Source organism: Chinchilla lanigera, unplaced genomic scaffold, assembly GCF_000276665.1.
Source record: "Chinchilla lanigera isolate Chin_1 unplaced genomic scaffold, ChiLan1.0 scaffold00053, whole genome shotgun sequence".
Taxonomy (NCBI): Eukaryota; Metazoa; Chordata; class Mammalia; order Rodentia; family Chinchillidae; genus Chinchilla; species Chinchilla lanigera.
The window spans coordinates 7,730,410-7,749,083 of NW_004955454.1; the positions used below are offsets into that span (position 1 = coordinate 7,730,410).

At 44.9% G+C, this 18,674-nt stretch overlaps 1 protein-coding gene across 3 annotated transcripts in view; it reads right to left on the bottom strand.

The window, feature by feature from the left end:
- Positions 1-3,287: 3,287 nt before the first annotated feature.
- Prkdc (protein kinase, DNA-activated, catalytic polypeptide) overlaps positions 3,288-18,674 on the bottom strand; it is a 157,200-nt gene continuing 141,813 nt past the window's right edge. For all 3 annotated transcript variants that reach the window (XM_013520201.1, XM_005396037.2, XM_013520202.1), the window contains 13 exons: positions 17,660-17,871; positions 16,087-16,174; positions 15,721-15,864; positions 12,731-12,929; positions 11,463-11,530; positions 10,694-10,914; positions 10,343-10,435; positions 7,890-7,979; positions 7,614-7,685; positions 6,977-7,178; positions 6,141-6,329; positions 5,291-5,430; positions 3,288-3,773 (listed from right to left, as the gene is read on the bottom strand). In XM_013520201.1, coding sequence (XP_013375655.1) covers positions 3,569-3,773; positions 5,291-5,430; positions 6,141-6,329; positions 6,977-7,178; positions 7,614-7,685; positions 7,890-7,979; positions 10,343-10,435; positions 10,694-10,914; positions 11,463-11,530; positions 12,731-12,929; positions 15,721-15,864; positions 16,087-16,174; positions 17,660-17,871 — 1,923 coding nt within the window. In that variant the 3' untranslated portion in view covers positions 3,288-3,568. The remainder of the gene's footprint in view (positions 3,774-5,290; positions 5,431-6,140; positions 6,330-6,976; positions 7,179-7,613; positions 7,686-7,889; positions 7,980-10,342; positions 10,436-10,693; positions 10,915-11,462; positions 11,531-12,730; positions 12,930-15,720; positions 15,865-16,086; positions 16,175-17,659; positions 17,872-18,674) is intronic.

An 18,674-nucleotide genomic window follows, 5' to 3' on the forward strand; every position in this document is an offset into this window, starting at 1 on the left:
GCCGAAGCTGGCCTTGAATTTGAAGCAATCCTCCTGCCTCAGCCTCCTGAATTCTGGGATTACAGGTACGTGCCACCACACCCAAATGACAACGATTCTTCAAAGTACAAGAAAAGATCTTTATAAGAACAAAGTGCAGGTTTCTAGTTATCTATGAAGCTCAGTCAAAAAAATTGATCAAAAACTTGTGGGAGAACTTCTGCCCTACTATGAGGCATCCCCTCCCTGCCAGCTGCCTGCTGTCCCCACCACTTCCGCTCCCAGCTGACCTAACACGACTTCTTTCACTGGCAATCAGAAACTGGTTTGCTCCAGAAATGACACTCAACACCTCCACAGTACCTTTTTTCAATAAAGAAACTCTTTTCTTGGAGACAAGATCTTGCTAAATTGCCCAAGCTGGGCTCGAACTTGCAATCCTCCCGCCTCAGTCTCCCAGGGTGCTGGGATTACAGGTGTGCATCATCCCCCCTTGCTACAAGAACTTGAAACTGAACTTCCACATTATATACCAGTGGTGGCAATGGTATGTGTGCTACTGTTTTTCTTTTAAGACAAAAGATGTTAATGTAGAGTTGTTTTTTCTAAGCTGAAACTTCAGTGTTCAGGTTTCATCACAGTGTTGGCACCTTGCGATAAATACATGGGTTTCGGGTTGCAGTCTGGCACTCTGTCTCTAAAGGGTTTGCCATCACTGTAACATACTGATGTTATTTCTTGTTTTGTTTTGCTTTGATTTGATTTTGTAGTGCTAGGGATTTAAGCCAGGGTTTTTGCAGTGAGCCACTGGACTACATCCACAGACCCTTTTTGTATAGTCTGAGACAGGGGCCCACCAAGTGGATCAATTGCCCCCATTGGGCTAGAAATTTCGATCTTCCTGTTTCAGCCTTTAGAGTGCTGGGAATTGCACACTCAGCACATTATTTACTGACCCAATGAATTTTGAGTTCATGTATTTTATAAAAACATACACCGCACCAGACCGTTCTATTCCTTGTTCAATTTCCAGAAAGTAATTTAAAATATTGCAATGGATTGATAACTAGTGGTCAACTTATAACCCCCAGTTGAACTGGGTAAGTGTGGTGCTGGGTGTGGGAGGTTCACCTGGGGACTGTTGCCAGCAGTATAAGAGGCAGAACTGGAGAAGGAGAAGGAGGCTGCTGGGAGCTGATAGAGGCTGTTGGAGCTGGTAGAAGCTGTAAGGAGCTCTTGGTTGTTTTGGAGGAGCTCGTCATGCTGGCTTTCCTGATGAACTTGGCTGTTTTCATCCTCCGAGGAGCTTGGTGCCGAGAATGGCTTTGGTTTGCTTTGGGAGGGGCTCTCGTCCTCACTCTGGGCATCGCTTCCTGGCTCCGGAGGGGAAGAAGGTGCACTGCCAGTCTTCTGGAGAAGCTTGCTGCATTGGCTTCCCTGATGGGAACTCAGCTGTCTTCATCCTTTGAGGTGCTCTGGACCTCACTGTTGCTGAGGATGGCTGTGGTACTTTTCGGAGGAGCTCTGGTTCTTACTTTGTGCGTTGCTTCCTGGCCCCAGTGCAGATCCCTCAGCCTGCTATCACAGATCCGTCATCCTGCTGCCACAGACTTCCTAGACTCCACCACTGACCTCTGGGCCTTCCCAGCACAGATCCGTGAAACAGGCCAGCGTGAGATATTGTTATGGGCTCTGGATCCTCAGCTGGACTCATGCAGGGCATTATCACAGGTCCTCAGCTGGATTCCTGGTCTATAGTGTGTGGACAATTTCCTGCACTCTTTTGCCTATAATTTTTTTAGGAGACTATTATAAATAATCATGTAAAATGTGTCCTGTATTGTATTATATTGTTCCCTTGCAAAATATCATCCAAACCAGAACAAATATAAAGAATGCAAAGAAGACAAAAGCAACCAAACAGGTGAAATACCGAGGTGGAGTGAGGCGCACGCGCCATGCCGGCCCTCCGGCGGGAAGGCGGGGCTGCGCTGCGGGCGGCCTCCCGGCACAGCTACACCAGCGCCTTCGTGCGTAAGCCGGCGACACGCCAGAGCCACAACCATGCTGACACATTCATTTCAACCTTTAGGAACCAGCCAGCCGCTCAGAGCCTCCACAGAACTCTCAGCACTCATGACCAAAGACGGGCCGTGTCTCAACGAATGGAAGGCAACAAGGCGGGGATGCTGTCACGGGAGCTGTCACGGGAGTTGTCACCCGTTAAATAGCGCATGGCTTCTCTTACATGAGAAGCTCAAAGTATAGCTAATTTAAACAGCAAAATAAAAGACAGCTAACAGGAAGCAGGGAGGTGGGCCTGTAAAAAGGGAAAGGGGACCTGGGGGTTGCGGGTAGGAGGGAGAGAGAGAGGAAGTAAAGGGATCAAGATGTAATGTGTGTGTACCAGTTCCCCCCATGAACGTATTTATCATGCCTGCAAACATACAAGAGTGAAAACACCTCCATGTAGTATAAAGATCGCCAGTTAGTAATGACACAGAATGTACTGTCGTATTGTACAGTAATATCAATGTGAACCTAGTTACACAAATGTCTTTATTTAAAGAATGCTAGAGTTCTGAGGTCCAGTGTGGTGGCCATCAGCCACATGTGGTTCTCTCAGTTAACTATAGTTGATCCTCCTTTTTTTTTTTTTTCCAGTACTGGGAATTGAACTCACGACCTCACGCTTGCCAGGCAGGTGCTGTGCTGCTGAGCTAAATCCCCAACCTCTAGTTGATCTTCTTTATTCAGATTTGATGTCTGCAGAAATTCATCTATTGGCTCAGATGTATTTGTAACCTCCACATAAATACCCACGGTGCTTTTGAGACCATTCACAGACGCGAACGGGGCAGTGACAAACCCAAGCTGCCCCACGGGCACCTTCGCAGCCGCCCGCCCTCCTGTCCTAGGCTGTGTGCGTCCTGTCCTTCCCCGTCCTCACACGTGGATCTCTGAAGTTCTCTTGGGCCTGGGTACAAAGCACTTTCATCCATCTTCCACCGGGAGTGAGAGTAGAACAGGGGAGTGCTAAGATCCAGGATTTCTCTTCTAAATAGAGACTTCTTCCTCTGGTAGAGCACATCTATCCTAATATGTCAAAAGGGCATAAAGAAAGGAAAAACCTAGAGAAATACCCAGTGCAATCACTTTGAAATATGCTGTGGTTACAGCTTTACCTTTTTTCCTTATTATTGCTACAGTGCTTGTGTATCCGTTGTGCTGTTGGCTTTGCTTGTATAAAATCTTATGACAAGGTCTTCTGGGGGTTATCTCCATGTGTGTAAGGGATGAGCACGTTCTAGGTGATATTTAGACGTAACACTGTTTATTGACATTGCCAGCTTCTCCAGCCTCATTTATTTTTTAATCATTATTCTGGTGAGCCCACAAGTATTTTTTTTATTACAAGAAACCTACTCTTTGATTCATATCAATATTCATCTACTTCTCATGATCTTGATTAAAACGCACGCTACAAAATTCTATCACTAAACAGATTCCTTCTCTGAAGGGCTTCTGCAAATCAGATCAAGTCAGAGAGTTCACAAGACCGCTCCCTAGCTGCCGACGCCCACAGACCTCACATCCAGGGCTCCCACCCTTCCCAAGCTCTGCCGAGGATGTTGGGGTCTGTCGCCTGGTCCAGCAAGCACCTCACTTGGGTCTCTTCCGAAAGCCCGCTCTCCGGCTGCTGCGCACGGACGTTGTGATCTCTGCTGCCCCGAGCGACAGCTGTGAAACTCGTAAAGGCAGGTGACTTCTCATGACCCAGGAATAATTCATCACTGGGAAAAAAAAATTACACAACTAAATAAATAGGTAATAAAAAATAAAGTCACAGAAATTGAACAAATGTAAAACCACAAAGATTGCTTTTCCTTTGTTGCCTGCATTCATAGCTATTCTGAAGTAACATTCTCTCTCATTTATGAATTACCTGTTGATCATAATCTTAAAGCCAAAGGTTAGATGTGAAGTAAAATAAAACACTAACAGTGTTCCTATTAACATTCACTGTCAAGTTCTGGGGGCGATGTACGCTTTTTGTTTCTCCTGGGTAGTTACCTGGGAAATGTACTGCTGAGTAAAGAACAACTCTAGGTTGAACATTTTGAAACACTGTCAGGCCATGTCCCCAGAAATTCCACCATTTTCTTTTTTTGAGACTGGCTCTCAGCTGTATAGTTCACCACCGGCCTTGAACTCACTGAGTGGCTCAGGCCAGCCAGGAACTCAGTGATCCTCCTGCCTCAGCCTCCAAGTGCTGGAATTACAGGTGTGCACCACCATGCCTGGCTAATTGTGCCATTTCCTGATCCTACCAGCAGGGCATGTGGATCCCAGCGTCTCTGCACCCTTGCCCACAGCTGTTACAGCCACCTTCCTGGGTGTGACGAGCTGCCTTGTTTGCATTTCCCTGACAACTAGTTATGCTGAGATTTTTTCATGTGCTTACTGGCCATGTGTGTAATTTATTTAAAGGAAGGTCAGTCTGATTTCTTCGGCCATTTTTAAACTGTGCTATGTGTCTTCTTATTGGGCTGTAAGAGTTATTGCATTATTTTGTACATAAAACCTTTGTCAGATACTAGCAAATATTTCCCCCCAGTTGGTGGGGCTGTCCTTTTACTTTCTTTTATTTGCAGGCCCAGCGACGGGACTCACGGCCTTGCACATGCTGCATACCTGATTTCCCAGAGCTACATGCACAGCTTGCTTACTTATCCGAGATACCCCACCAAAGCACAAAAGTACCCTGTGAAGCACAGAAGTTCTGTTTTCTCTCCCCCGCCGGTACTAGGGGTTGAACCCAGGCCCTCGGCACTAAGCTACATCCCCAGATCATTAAGTTTTTTTAAATTTTGAAACAAGGTCTTGCGAAATCATTAAGTTGCCCAGGCTGGGTGTCAACTTGCATCCCTCCTGCCTCAGCCTCCAAGAGTGCAGGGATTACAGGTGTGTGCCCCCATACCCAGCACCCCTATGTTTTTTTTGCATGCTTTATAGTATTCTAAAAGCTAACCTAGCTGGGAGTGGTGGTGCACGCCTGTAATCCCAGCAGTCAGGAGGTTGAGGCAGGATTGTTGTGAGTTCGAGACCAGCCTGGGCTACCCAGTGAGCTCAAGATCAGCCTGAAGTGCATAGTGAGACCCTGTCTCAACCCCCGGCACCCCCGAGCAGCCAGGACAGCCACACCACGGCCACAGGCCCGAAGTGCTCTTTTTGGACATACAGTGTATCTGTTCTTCCAGAAACAGCTTGTTGGCATTCTGTTTGCTTTCTGTACAAATAACAATCTTACCAAGTAATAACAGCCGGATTGGCACCTGCTAACTTTCTTTTGGTGTAATGTATTTTCTGTCGAGGATACCAATTTTTTTCAGTTACATTTACTTTTTGAATCCATGATCCTCCTTTTTTCAGCATTTTCTGTTCAAAATTCTAAAGAAAAGAACATGACTTTACTTATTGTAACAATCTACACAATCACATTCAGGCAGATTAAATCAAGTAACGATCCTGAAACGCCTGTAACTGGGATCAGCCCTACCGCCTTTTACACTGATTCCAGGGGGGACCCGCACCACAGTGACCGCGAGCTTGAGGGCCGCAGGGAGGCGGGAAATACCGCTCCTCTAGGACGGGCACCGCTAGGCTGGATTCCTAGGGGGCTGGATTCTGGATCTCTCTTTTTTTTTTTTTTTGTTTTTTCTTCCGGTACTGGGAATTGAACCCACGACCTTGCGCTTGCCAGGAAGGCGCTGTGCTGCTGAGCTAAATCCCCAGCCCTGGATCTCCTTCGGGCTCATGACAGCACTGTCTTAGCAATCCAGGAAGAGTTCATGCGGACGAGTTTTAAACCAAAAGCTGCGTCAGAGAGAAATCAGATCCACCAATCACCAGCAGGTCCACATGCCCACTTCCAGTTAGAAATACACTTGCTTGAAGCTACAGCTGTCTCCAAATAGTTTCTGTCTCTTACCTGGTTTTCAGGCTAAGAGAGCCCAGACGTGAACGTTGAGAAAGGCGGCACACAACGATGCAGATATTTTTGTAAACACGACCTGACACATTTTCACTACGTAAGCGGAGACACTGAATGAGCCACTGGCACACGGCGATAAACATGACAAACACACAGAAAAACCTACTTTCCAATCGAAGGACGGCTCCCGTACGAACACATCCATGGTGTTTGTGAGCAGGTCGGCGTCCGAGCGGAAGGCCCGCAGCGCGTGCACCATGACGCTGCACACGAGGCCCGTTTCCTTCATTGGTAACATCAGACTGAGAAACTGGCGCGTCAGGCGGAAAGGCATCAACTCAGGGACCGGCAGAAACTGAACAAGAGAAAAGAATACACTCAAGCTGGAGATCTATTAAAAGCATCACGATGTGGCACGTACAGGTACCAGCTCCCCAGGAGAAAAGCGGAGGTGTGTGTGGAGGGTCACAGAGTCTGCAGATTAAGACGCACCCTGGGAACACCCAGAGGTTAATGGCAGAGAAAAGGCTGGTGTCATGTTGGACGCAAGACACTTTAACGATGGGGCTTCACAAAACTTCTGTCAAGGCCTCATTTTATACAGAAATGCATTTTATTCCTGACTTGATTACATAAATTATCATCACATCTCCCATGACCTGCCAAACAAGCCTACAATGAGGCTGCAATGAGATTTCTTTTGTCAGATTTAATGACCATGACAAAAATCAACTTAACAAATCATTTCTTCTTTAAAAACCATTCGTGTCTATAAGGTGCTAGAGCCAGGGGTGATGTTGCATGCCTGTAATCCCAGCACTTAGGAGGCTGAGGCAGGAAGACTGCTTCAAGTTCAAGGCCACCCTGGGCTACACAGTGAGTTCAAGACCAGCCTCGACTACATAGTGAGGCCCTGTCTCAAAAATCCAGAAAACAAAAAAGAAAGTGTTATAAAGCCACACGAGGACCCTAAAGTAGCCAACAAGAGTAAGGCAGACATACCTGGGTGGCTGATCCAAATGCGTGTCCAAAATCGATTCCGATCACGCCACCCGTCTCCATGGCCACCATGAAGTTGTTCAGGTGTCTGTCTCCGATGCCGAGGAGCCAGTGGCTGATGCACAGCAGCGCGTGAGAGGTGCAGAAGTGGGTGCGAAGTGCCAGGAAGGCCTCGGGGCCAGTGCTCATCTTCACAAAGGCCCGCCTGGGAGAGAGCAGCCATGCGTCAGGGGTCAGACCTGGAACGTGCCCCAGTGCCGCAGGCGGTCAGAGCTGGGGTTTTGGGAAGCGGCCGGATCGGAGCGACGCGGTGACTTGCTGAGGCGGGTCTGGCCGGAGCTGGGTCACTGGGCTGACCCGGAAGGTGCATCCCCCTCTCTGGCTCCTCCCTTTGCTCTCTGCTTCCTGGCCAGCACCATGTGAGCAGCTTCCTTCCCCTCGCCTTCTGCCACGCTGCTTCTGCCTCAGAGCCGGCCAGCCATGAACTGAACCCTCTAGGACGGTGAGCCAAAAACAACCCTCTCGTCCTTTCAGCTGCGGGTGTCAGACAGTATGTCCGAGCGGTAAGAAAGTGACTAAGGCACCATGTGTGGTCTTTGCTATACCCCTGAGACATCTGTGAAGTCACAAGTGTACTTACTTTAGGAGATCAGCAGGCACTTTACTTTCTCTTTTTCTAAAAGCCATGACCGTTTCTGTACGATTAGCTCCCCTATGATCGAGTAATACAAAACCATCTCAGAACAATTTCCTTACAACGTGAAATAAAAATTCTAACTCTATTTATACTGAAGCTTAAATATGAAATAACTAGGTTTTGATGATCTCTTCAAGGCAAAACTTTGTAAGAATCAAAAGTAAATATGCAACTCTGAGAAAAAGTAACTGATTAAAACAAAGGAAAACCAAAACTTACTTGTACATTAACGCGTAACTTCCAACATGTCTTCCGGACATTCTGGCCAGCCATTCTTTGTAGTCAATCAACGGTGCTCTGATGTCACCACTAACAAGAGAAAGCGAACCAGAATCAGGGAGGTCTTTAGCCTTGTCTCATTGTAGAGGCAAAGCCCACCAGCAGTTCACTGGGAAATGGAAGTGGCAGGGAAAAATCAACATAACTTCTATTCCTGTTCAGCGTTCACATGAAACCCATGGTACTTCGGGTCTAGATTTTCACTGTGCCACTATTCATTCTTCATGACTCCAAAAGAAACCGGAGCAATTTCCTATGCAAAGATTCAGGCACAAAGCAATCCTATGCAATAAATTCTCTGCTTCACCCAGAGAAGAACAGGATGAGCTAACCATAAGCATCAGTGACCCAGGTGTGACCCGGAACCGGGCTAGAACTGCTTCCTACAAGTCAGTGCACCGCACAGGCCGCGCGGAGCAGTGGCAGACAAAACGCCCGTGTACTTGATGAACAGGGTAAAGCCATCTGCATCTCACTGCGGGCACAGCTGTGTCTTCTTTCGCAGATACACGTGAGATCCACGGCTGTGGTGCATTATTTTCTTAAATGACAATGGATGCTTCACTTGAACCCGCGAAGCTGTTTTTTTTTGGTTTTGGTTTTTCTCCGGTACCGGGAACCGAACTCACGACCTTGCGCTCGCCAGGCAGGCGCTTTTGCCGCTGAGCTAAATCCCCAGCCCCCGAAGCTGTTTTTAATAACGGCTCATAGGATGAAGGCAGTATCTGGGCAAATGTGGCATTTGTATTTCTTGGCTACTTGTGGCTTTGTGACAAAAGCCTTACCAAGTCTTCCTTAAAAAAAAAAAGAAAGAAAACAAAAACCCAAAAACTAAAGACAGGGGCTGGGGATTTAGGCAAGTGCAAGGTCGTGAGTTCGATTCCTGGTACTGGAAAAAACACCAAAAAAAAAACAAAAAACAAAAAAAAAAACCCCAAAAAAAACAACCAAAAACAAAACAAAAACTAAAGACAATGATTTAAAAAAAAATGTGCCTTAGCAGTTCAATCATTTAAACTAATTTGTCCTCGGTTATTACTATGTTAAGTTCACAAATAGATTAGAGCATTTTAATCTAAATTCTCTCCTCCGATTTTCCCATGTGACCCTGCTATGGTTGGGCAACAGCCTCCTGAGGCTGGACTGCAGGTCTGCGGGGTGCCCTGCACCAGGCTCTCTCCTCTTAGTTTTAACAGAGATGAAACTCCTAGCTGTGAAACTTCAACGTATTAAATTAAGGAAAAAGTAGCAACGTGTGTAATAGCCGCGAGCGGGAAGTGCCTGGCTGTAAGCAGCATCAGGAGCTGGCGTGGTTCCTCCCTCTCCCCGCGTGGAAGGCACCTGACCCTCTGACCCCACGCTCACCCTTCTTGATTCCGGGGGGCCACCTGCCTCCCAGGAGGAGGCTGGGGAGCTCACGAGGAACAAGTCCTAGCACCGGGTGAGACCTGGGACTTCTGAGGCCGGGAAGATGTCTTCCTCAGCTTCCCGGTCTTGCAGGGAAGTGAGAGGCAATGCTAGGCAAAGCACTCAAGTGTGTAGAATTAGAAGTGGACAGGGTTTGTTCCCAGCGCCACAGTAAAAAAAAAAAGGGTGGGTTGGATGAGAACACGTTTAATTTTACGGAAACCGATCCTGACTGAGGAAAATCTTGCTCCTATTTAAACACTTAAGGACCGAATGAGAGTGCGGTTTCCTCTCCCTTCATCCGACAGCTGTCACCAAAACCCGGCAATGCTACTTTCAGCATGTCTTGCACCGCATGGTCCTTATTTGCATTTAGAAAAACAAAAGCCAAATTACAAAACCTTTCTGATTAAAAAATATATGTTCATCACAGAAAAAGTGGAAAATAGGGAAAAGGACAAAGAAAAACACAAAGTGTGATCCAGAATTCATCGATACTAATCCCGGCAGCACCCTTTCTGGGCTGGGTGACACGGGACGAATGACTTAACCCCTCTGGACCTCAGCTGCTTCATCTGTACAGAAATAACACTTAGCCTGCAGGTTGCTGAGAGAAGTAGTTCACAGACATTAAGAACTAGAACAGCGCCTATCACAGGGGAAGTATTTAAGTAAATGTAGCTGCAGCTCTGTGAGCTATTCATTTTATTTCCTTTAAGGTTTTTTCCCAAGTTAAGACTTAAAAAGAAGATGGTGGTAAACATATGCAACCTCTGATTATACCTTATACTCCATTCCTTTCCCTCAGCCAGCCCGGGCAGCTTCCAGGCCAGGCCGGGGAGGGATTTTAGAGCACCGGTTACAGGGGCCGCGTCGCGGGGTGACAGGTAAAGGAGAAAGCGCGGACGCCAGAAGGAGGGTCGGGGCTCGGACAAGCAGGCCGGGGGCTGGGCGGCCCTGGGAAGCAGCAGCCGGCTTCACACTACCTCATGTAAGCTTCCTTCTCCTCCGGGGACATGTTGTTCAACAGAAAGTCCTTCAGGGTAGAAGTATTTTCAATCCATTCAATTAATCCTAATCTGAAGAGAAACATACCGTTTATGAATAAATACAAACTCCAATTGCTCTTTATTAGGAAATGTGTTCCGGAGAATCAAGGGAAGAGATCTCTTCTTGTCTACTTGTCCCTTGCTTTCCCGCGAGGGTCCGCTTTGTGAGCCCAGGTGGGCATTCTGCCTGTGGGGTGGAAGCACCGACACGCCCAGCACCTCCTGCCCTCACCCTCTGAGGACAGTCACACAAGGACCCCACCCCGGGATCACCCGCGCCTGTCGAACCTGGAAGTCATGGGCACCACACGGTACGTCCTCAGCTGCATGTGCCTCTGACTGCAGGCGGCATCACGGGACAGGATGACGTTCATGACCTCGAAGAGCTGCTCGATGCGCTGGTCCTGCCGCAGGTCCTCGCCGCCCTTCACGAGGACAGGGTACTCCCGCTCGTCGTGGCCTCGGATGACAATGCGCTTCGGCCTTCTAATAGAAGCCATTACTTTTACCTTTACGAATGAAGAAAATATTTTAAGTATGGTCAGAGGCGAGTCCATCATCACTGTCAAAAGGGGAAAGTAAGCCTGGTTGCGTGCATTCCTCAGAGAGAGAACCCTCTGCAGATACGGTCAGAGAACCCGGGCCAGCACAGTTTAAAGCCAGCAAAACATTTCTGTTACCTGTTCGTGCCCAAATGCTATGCCCATGGGAATGTAATACTCTTGGTTCCAAATAAGTGCTTACGAATTGGGTATCCTTAGCAATAAGCAATATCCAAAATGACAACATTGTGTAATAGGTTACATTCCACACATTTTATATTGGACACACAATTTACTCTTTATTAGATCCTTAAAAATAGTGTTAAAATATTGGAGCCATTCTATTAAGAAATTCAGTCAATCAGAAAACTCCATACAATTTGAGAGCTACACAAGCTACACAAGCTACCCCTTTTTTAGTAGAGACAAATACGTTTTCATGCCTGCCGAGCAACACACAACACACCAATAGTCCTCATCCCGGTAATGGGAGGGTCACAGAATCTCATACCTACCCGCTCATCAAAGCCAGAGATCCGCGCATGGTATTCAGGCAATGGCTTTCCCCTGCCGTGATACTGACCTAAAATAAGCGACAGAGTTTATCAGAGACAGCTTATGATAGAACCTCTGTATTTTAAAATATATCTGTTGCTGAGCATGGTGGTGTATGCGTATAACCCCAGCACCTGGGAGGCTGTGGCAGGAGGATCACCCTGAGTTCAAGGCCAGCCTGAACTACATTACAAGAACCTGTCTCTAAAACAAAATACATGAAAAACATATCTTGATCTAATTTGAAAAAACATCTAATATGAAAAAGATTTACCGAAGGTTTCTGTTTAAAGAAAAATAATGTAATGCACTGAAGCACTGCCTAATTTCAAGGCAGGCGCAGCGGACTGCATAGCAGGAGGCTCCTACGTAAATACTTTTCTTGAAACAGAACACAACTGCCCAGTGAACAGTATGAGACATGTCCAGATACACTTCTTCTACTCACCAGGATGAGAACATGAGTAACCAGATTCAATTTTTTTTCCTTCTGGCAAATTGCAGGGTGAAGAACAGAGAGTTACAGATTTCTTTTGAAAAATCATGCCTTGTGTGCCAGGCAGGCTGGTGTATGCCTGTAATGCCAGGATTCAGGAGATGGGTACGGGCCAAGGGCCCAAGTTTGAGGCCAGGCTGCGCTACGCAGTCAACTCAGGGCCAGCTAAACTACACGGCAAAACCCTGGCTCAAAAAATAAGAGCAAAACAGAAAAAAAAAAAAAAAAATCCAAAACAAATAAAAAAGGAAAGGAAAATGATGCCTGTTTTACATCTGGTCAACTTGCTACATGTCTCCATCCTCAATTCCACAAATCCTCTCTTCTCCGCAGGTCAGTCATTTCCATTACCTGGTTCCTTTTATGGGACCAACACACACACCCCAGGAAGTAAGGTATTATATTTCTGAAGAAAAGTTACTCAGGAGCAAAGCATGGGTACGTTCAGAGGAAATCTATGATTACCAGTTATCATAATTACCAGATGAAAATCTGAACACCTGTCATAACCTGAAGTAGACAACTATTATCTCATTAGCCATTTAGAACAGTGCATTAATTCATAGTAATTATGGATTTCCTAGTGATAAACAACACGGGGAAGCTTAAAATTCTGGAAAAAGAAGTGGTAACTGTCTAGACCCCAGCATCACTACTTCAGAAGCCAACAGTTCTTGCTGTTGCTCTGTCCTCATCAAAGCCTGCTTTTGGCACCGCTGAGCGTTCACTCACCGGGAATCTCCAGCTCATCTCTCAGGAACTGCACTTTGAACTCACTCATCCAGGGCGAGCATTCTTTCAGATTCCCGGGGGAATCTTTCCTCATTTTAGAAAGCAGCACGTCTGTAATGGTGCTAAAGTCACTGAGCTTCATTTGAGGCAGCTTAGAACCGCCTTTCCCAAAGTGTTTATCAAATTCCTTTCCAAAGGCCTGAAATAAATAATAATGTACTATAAACACTGGTGTGAACTTTGGAAAAGGCTCTCAGCTTGTGAGTTCTCTTCACAAACAAGTCCCAATTATATGGCTTCTTCTGTGCCTTTAAGGTGTATACTTACACATCCCTCAAATACTTCCACACCTTAAAAAATCTGGGGTCTGCCTTCTGTCTATGGCTTGTGTTCCTTTGGAAGAGCACGGTTAGAATGACTTTCGTTATAAGTTCTAATATTTGGCAAGGTTCTTTAACTTCTTTGTGTGCATGGTCTACTTCTGGGTCCACATCATTATGGTGACATGAATTATTAGCAGTAAAGTTTCAACCAACAAAATAAAGGTGCTGCCTCAGTAAACATGGATAGCCTGTTCTTCATAAGAGTTCAAGAGAAAAATATACCAATGCTGCTTTCTCAGGGATGTTCTAAGACACTTTGGGATCAAAAATCATAATAAACATTAACTTACAGTCCCAAAACAATTAGTGTTAGAAGTACACTACTTTGGAATATGTCAATGTTTTCTTTGTGTTAGTCTTAAATATTGATTTGAATGATAATCCTACTATAAACAAAAATAAAACTAAATCCAAAAGTATCACTGTCAACTTAATAGTTTTCAAGATTTACGGATCATCACTAATTACAGAACGTTTTACCCAATTCAAAACTAATTGCATAATATAAATCTGGTATACAAGAATTATATGCTCTATTTTAAGATAATTCATTATACGAAAATTGACAAAAATAGATTTCTTCTGTGATCTATAGATGAATTAAAAGTATATAATCAATTCTTTAGTGTACATGGAATATTTAGCTATTTGCCTCTAAAATGAGGCAATTTATTTTGGTAGGTTATTGTTTAAATTAATGGGAATTATCTGTTGGTTTGGTCTGATGTACAGAGTTCTGGATAGATCTTTTTCAAAGTACAAAAAATTAATCTCGGGGCTGGGGATTTAGCTCAGCGGCAAAGCGCCTGCCTGGCAAGCGCAAGGTCGTGAGTTCGGTTCCCGGTACCGGACCAAAAAAAAAAAAAAAATTAATCTCCAAAACACCCCAGGCCTTGCCTGGGAGGAATGCTGGGACTTTTCTGCCACCACGCTGCTGTCCCCGGGCAAGGGTCAGTTGCAGCCAAGCTCAGCGGCAGCTGGGAAGAAGAGCAGTCCAAGCTGAGCGATGTTTAGGGCACAGTTCTCTGGTGTCCGGCAGGCAGAGAGAGGAAGTGGTCACAACCTCAGAGGGATAAGGTGCCGTCCTCACTGCGGGCTGCATAGAATTTTTCCAAGTGCAGCCATTCTCCGTGTGGTCAGAGACAGGGCACTGGCGGCAGGACCAGCAGGCTGCAGGACGGAGGCAGTGCCGAGACCAGCGCATTTCACCGGGGTGCCCTGGGTCCTCTGAGGCACCGCCTGGGTCTAGCTCCCTCCCCGATCTGTGGGCAAGCTGCCTGCCTTTAAGCTCTAGCTTTTCTGGCCCGTAAGTCACACCCAGCCCACGGCCTGCTTTAACAAACAGTATTTTGTTGGATGCCGCCACCCAGGCCGTCTGCATAGGCCCCATCTAGAGCTGCTTCTGCAAGTTCTGGTGACAAGAGACTGGCGGGGCGGGGCCTGTACACAAAGTGTGCGGGTCACTGGTTTAGCAAAAACACAGAAAAATGACACTAGTCCAAAATCAGTATTGTATGATTTTATAAATGCTAACCCATGGGATTGAAGTACACTTTACAACTTCATTTAATCAGTTTCTGTCCTGAGACCCTTGCATATCCAAAAGCCAGCAACACATATGTAACACGATGTGAAGCCTATAATATGTCCTACGGCAAAAACGGGGGTTTATGGTGTTATCGTCACTTTCAGAAAGTTTTCATAGTCACACTGAGGCCACACGTAGTCAGGTATCCTCCTACATTCCTACCTTTAAGAACTCACCCTACTGCAAGCAGGAATAATCCACTAAAAGCAATCTCGACTTACCAAAATTAGTCAGCTCATTAAAGATGCCTATTTCACAGCAGACAGTATAATAATTACTAAATACAAGAAACAAAATAAAATCCCTGGCTATAAGTTTAAGTCAGGAGATAAAAGGAAAGAAACAGTTAAAGGTCAAAGTGGTTTTCTACTCTACACGAGAACTGAAAATGTGCCTCCCTACATGCAGCATATGTGGCATTATTCTTCAGAGCTAAAAAGTGGAAATACCCCTAATATTCATCAACTGATGAAAGGATAAACAAAATATGGTATATCCAGAGTGGGGTAATACTCAGCAATCGAAAGGATCGGGGTGCTGACTCACGTTACAGCGTGGCTGAACTCTGAACATACGCTAAATGAAACAGGCCAGATAGACACTGTACGATTTCTTTCATATGAAAAGTCTAGAAGAGCCCAAATCCTCAGGAGACAGGAAGTAGTGTAGTGCCTGGCAGGAGCAGGAAATGGCACGGGTGAGTAGCTGTGAATGGACAGGGGGCTACTTGTGCTGGTGATGAAAACGTTCTAAGACTAAGTCATTCTGAGAGTTAAAAATACTAAACCATATGTAACCTTCAGACCTAAGAATCTGAACATGAACAACAGAATGTAATACAACCTGGAGGTTTTGCCTACTGACCTATCTGCTATGATCTGACCTGAACATATCTTCTCAGTACCTTGCTTACAGATTCCACAGACATTTTAAGATCAGATTTATTAGCAAGCATTCAAAAGTACATAATGATCTTCCCGGTGCTTCTGCTACCATAAGGGTAGGACAAATGTCCATACCTGAATAAACCTCCTTCTGAAAGGCCCCACGCCCGGAGCCTGTGGGTCGCCCAAGGCCGCATACATCCTTCTGTACAATTTTTCAATATTTCTTTTGTTGACAGGGTTTCTTTCTAGTTCATCTTTTGTATCAGCAACCCAGTCCTGTACGAAATAAATAAATAGAAAGAAAAAGAAACTAATCAAGAATCATGTCTGTTTGTTTTTTATAAGTATTGTGAGACAGGGTCTTGCTTTGTAGTGCAAGCTGGCCTCAAACTTGTGTTAATCCTCCTGCCTCAGCCTCCCCAGTGCTGGGATTACAGGCATGCGCTACCTACCACGCCCGGCACAAGTTGTTTTATGTGTCAAAAGCTGTTCTGTTACCTTAAAGAGCATATCAGGATTAGAGAGTTGTTCCAGGGCATTAATAAAATCTTGAATTACTCCTCCTTGATCCAATTTACTTTTAATCCTATAAAAAATATTTACCAGGTATAGGTAACCAAACATTTTCTGAAGAGCAAGGTCCATTATATACATACATATATACTGTAAAGGTTGATACACTGCATCCAATTGTGAAGTTTGGAAGTTGAACTAGCAGAGGGCCAGAGTCCTCGCTTTGTAAACATCCTGAGCTTGAGGAAGAGGAGGACACAGAGACGGTGAGGGTGGGTAGCAGGCGCACAATATAAGGGAGGGAAAGAGGCTTGCTTTCCCCCCAACCTTTTTGGCTCTTGCTGCTTTTGCCATCTTCTGCCGCCTTGCACTGCTGCCCCTGTGCCAGGCCACCCTGCCTTGGAGCCAGGTGATTACGGACTGAAACCTCCACAAACTGTGAGCTAAATAAACCTTTCCTTCCTTAATTTTGGATGTTGGGCATTTTGTTTCAGCGAGAGAAACAGTAACCAAGACACATGTATATATAATATATAATGTATATACTATATAAAGGTATATAAATATATGTGTGTAATACTAACTACACAGTCTAAGGAAGGAGCAATTTCACAGTTCCACCCAATATTAGATGAAGTAGAAAATGTCTTCTCTCTCAAGAGGTGTAATTCTTAAGGAGAAAGTAGATCTTGCTGTAGATGTAGGTACTCTGAGATATACAATTTGAAATACAGATTTTCCGAAGTTATGAAAGGAAAAGTCACTTTCTTGACATATTTTTGTCTCCAGTTTTTAAAAAACAATCCAGTCACAGAGACACTGTTCAGAGACTGTGTCAGGCAGGCATGCGCTGACACACTGCTTTGCTAAGCTTACGCTTTATCTCTTCCAAAGCAAAGCACCCAAAGTACTGAGGCAAAGCAGCCTGTGACAAAAGCAGCTCCTGACGGCGAACGCACGCGGAACACCGAGGTATTCTGGAAAAAGGCACACCACTACCCGCTGTGCCAACGTCTCCACTCAAAATCAACGGAGGAAGTGGAAAGGGCACCACAGCCCGTCTCCCGAGTCCTTGCACAGAAGGGGCTTCTTATGTATCTAAATTAAAGGAAGGATTTCAGGGACTGATTGCAAAAAGCACCTCATCTAGTCTGTCTCCACCAATATTACTATGAGCATAAAGGCAAGCACGGAAAGGATAAATGGAAACAAAGTTTTGTAAGTAGGGAGGGAAACGGGGTTGAAGAGAGCAGAGGGGATTGGGAAAAAAAGAGGAACCTAAATATATCACGTACAGACACAAACTCCCTATAATGAATGCGATCATTACGTATATCTAAAATGTACCAATAAACTCAATTTAAAAAAAAAGGAGAGATACTGAATGAGTATCATACCCAAAAAAGATACATTTAAACAGATGCCCAAGACTTTCTATGCTGCAAGGACAGCCTGAAGCCAACTGAAGACAAACGGAAGCTTCCGGTACCTGGTTTTACACACACATTTTTTTTGTATTCTGTAAAATTTGATTAACCCAGTTTTTCTTTCACATCACCTTGCCACAAACTCCTTATTCTTATGACCGGCAGAAGTGTCTTTGAAGGAATAGCTCTCGCTGCTGATGATAAAAGGGTAAACGACCGCCTGCGGGTAGTGCTCAGCAATTTCTTCCACGGTGTGCTGAACTGCGCCGGCTTCCTCTTTGTCCAGTAAAGCTACCATGTGGCTGATCCAGCCGATGAACTGCCAGCAAGGAATGGTGGAAATCTAAAACACAGAGAGCTGTAACTTAATAAGGAACACAACACTTAACGCTGTCTCACCATAAAAGTAATGCACGGCTAATACCAAAGAAAAAAAAAGAAAAACCAAACCCAAAAACATAATAAAGTTTATTCCTTGGAGCTCAACAGCTGTATTCTTCATTTCCTGTGTTTGTGAACACCTACTCTTCATTTACAAGAACAGAACTGTACTAGACGTATTGTGGCTTTTCTTAGAAAGATTTACTTCCTTCCTTTTAACAGCTGTATAGTAGTATTCCACTTTATAATGAACATGAAGGATGTTTTCCAATTTTTTGCTACTATACTAATGTACAATGGAGAACCTTTTATACGTATGTCTGTGCTTGAGTTGTACAACTGTAGGACAAATTTTCAGGAGTAAAATTAGTGTGAACATTACCACTTGTCAGATGCACTGCTAGAAAATCCAGAAAGATTTTTGAAATTTTCATTTCTGAAAGTATTACACTAAATATTTCCCTGAATCCTTACTAACACTAGACTCAATGAAGTTTCACTCAAAACACTGTTAATCTGAGAACTAAACAATGTTTAAGTTAAATTTTCACATTTCATTATTAGTGAGGCTGAATAATCCAGATTTATTTGCCTTATATATTTTATCATGCACGCATTTCCTCTGACTGCTTTCTATTCTTCTGTTGTGATCATTTATTCCAAAAACAGGAGATGTCAGTTCTCTGTTCCATGTGTTGCAAGTATTTTTCTTTCAGCTTTTTTTTTAGACTTTGCATATGGCATCTGGTGGTTTTTTATTTTTGT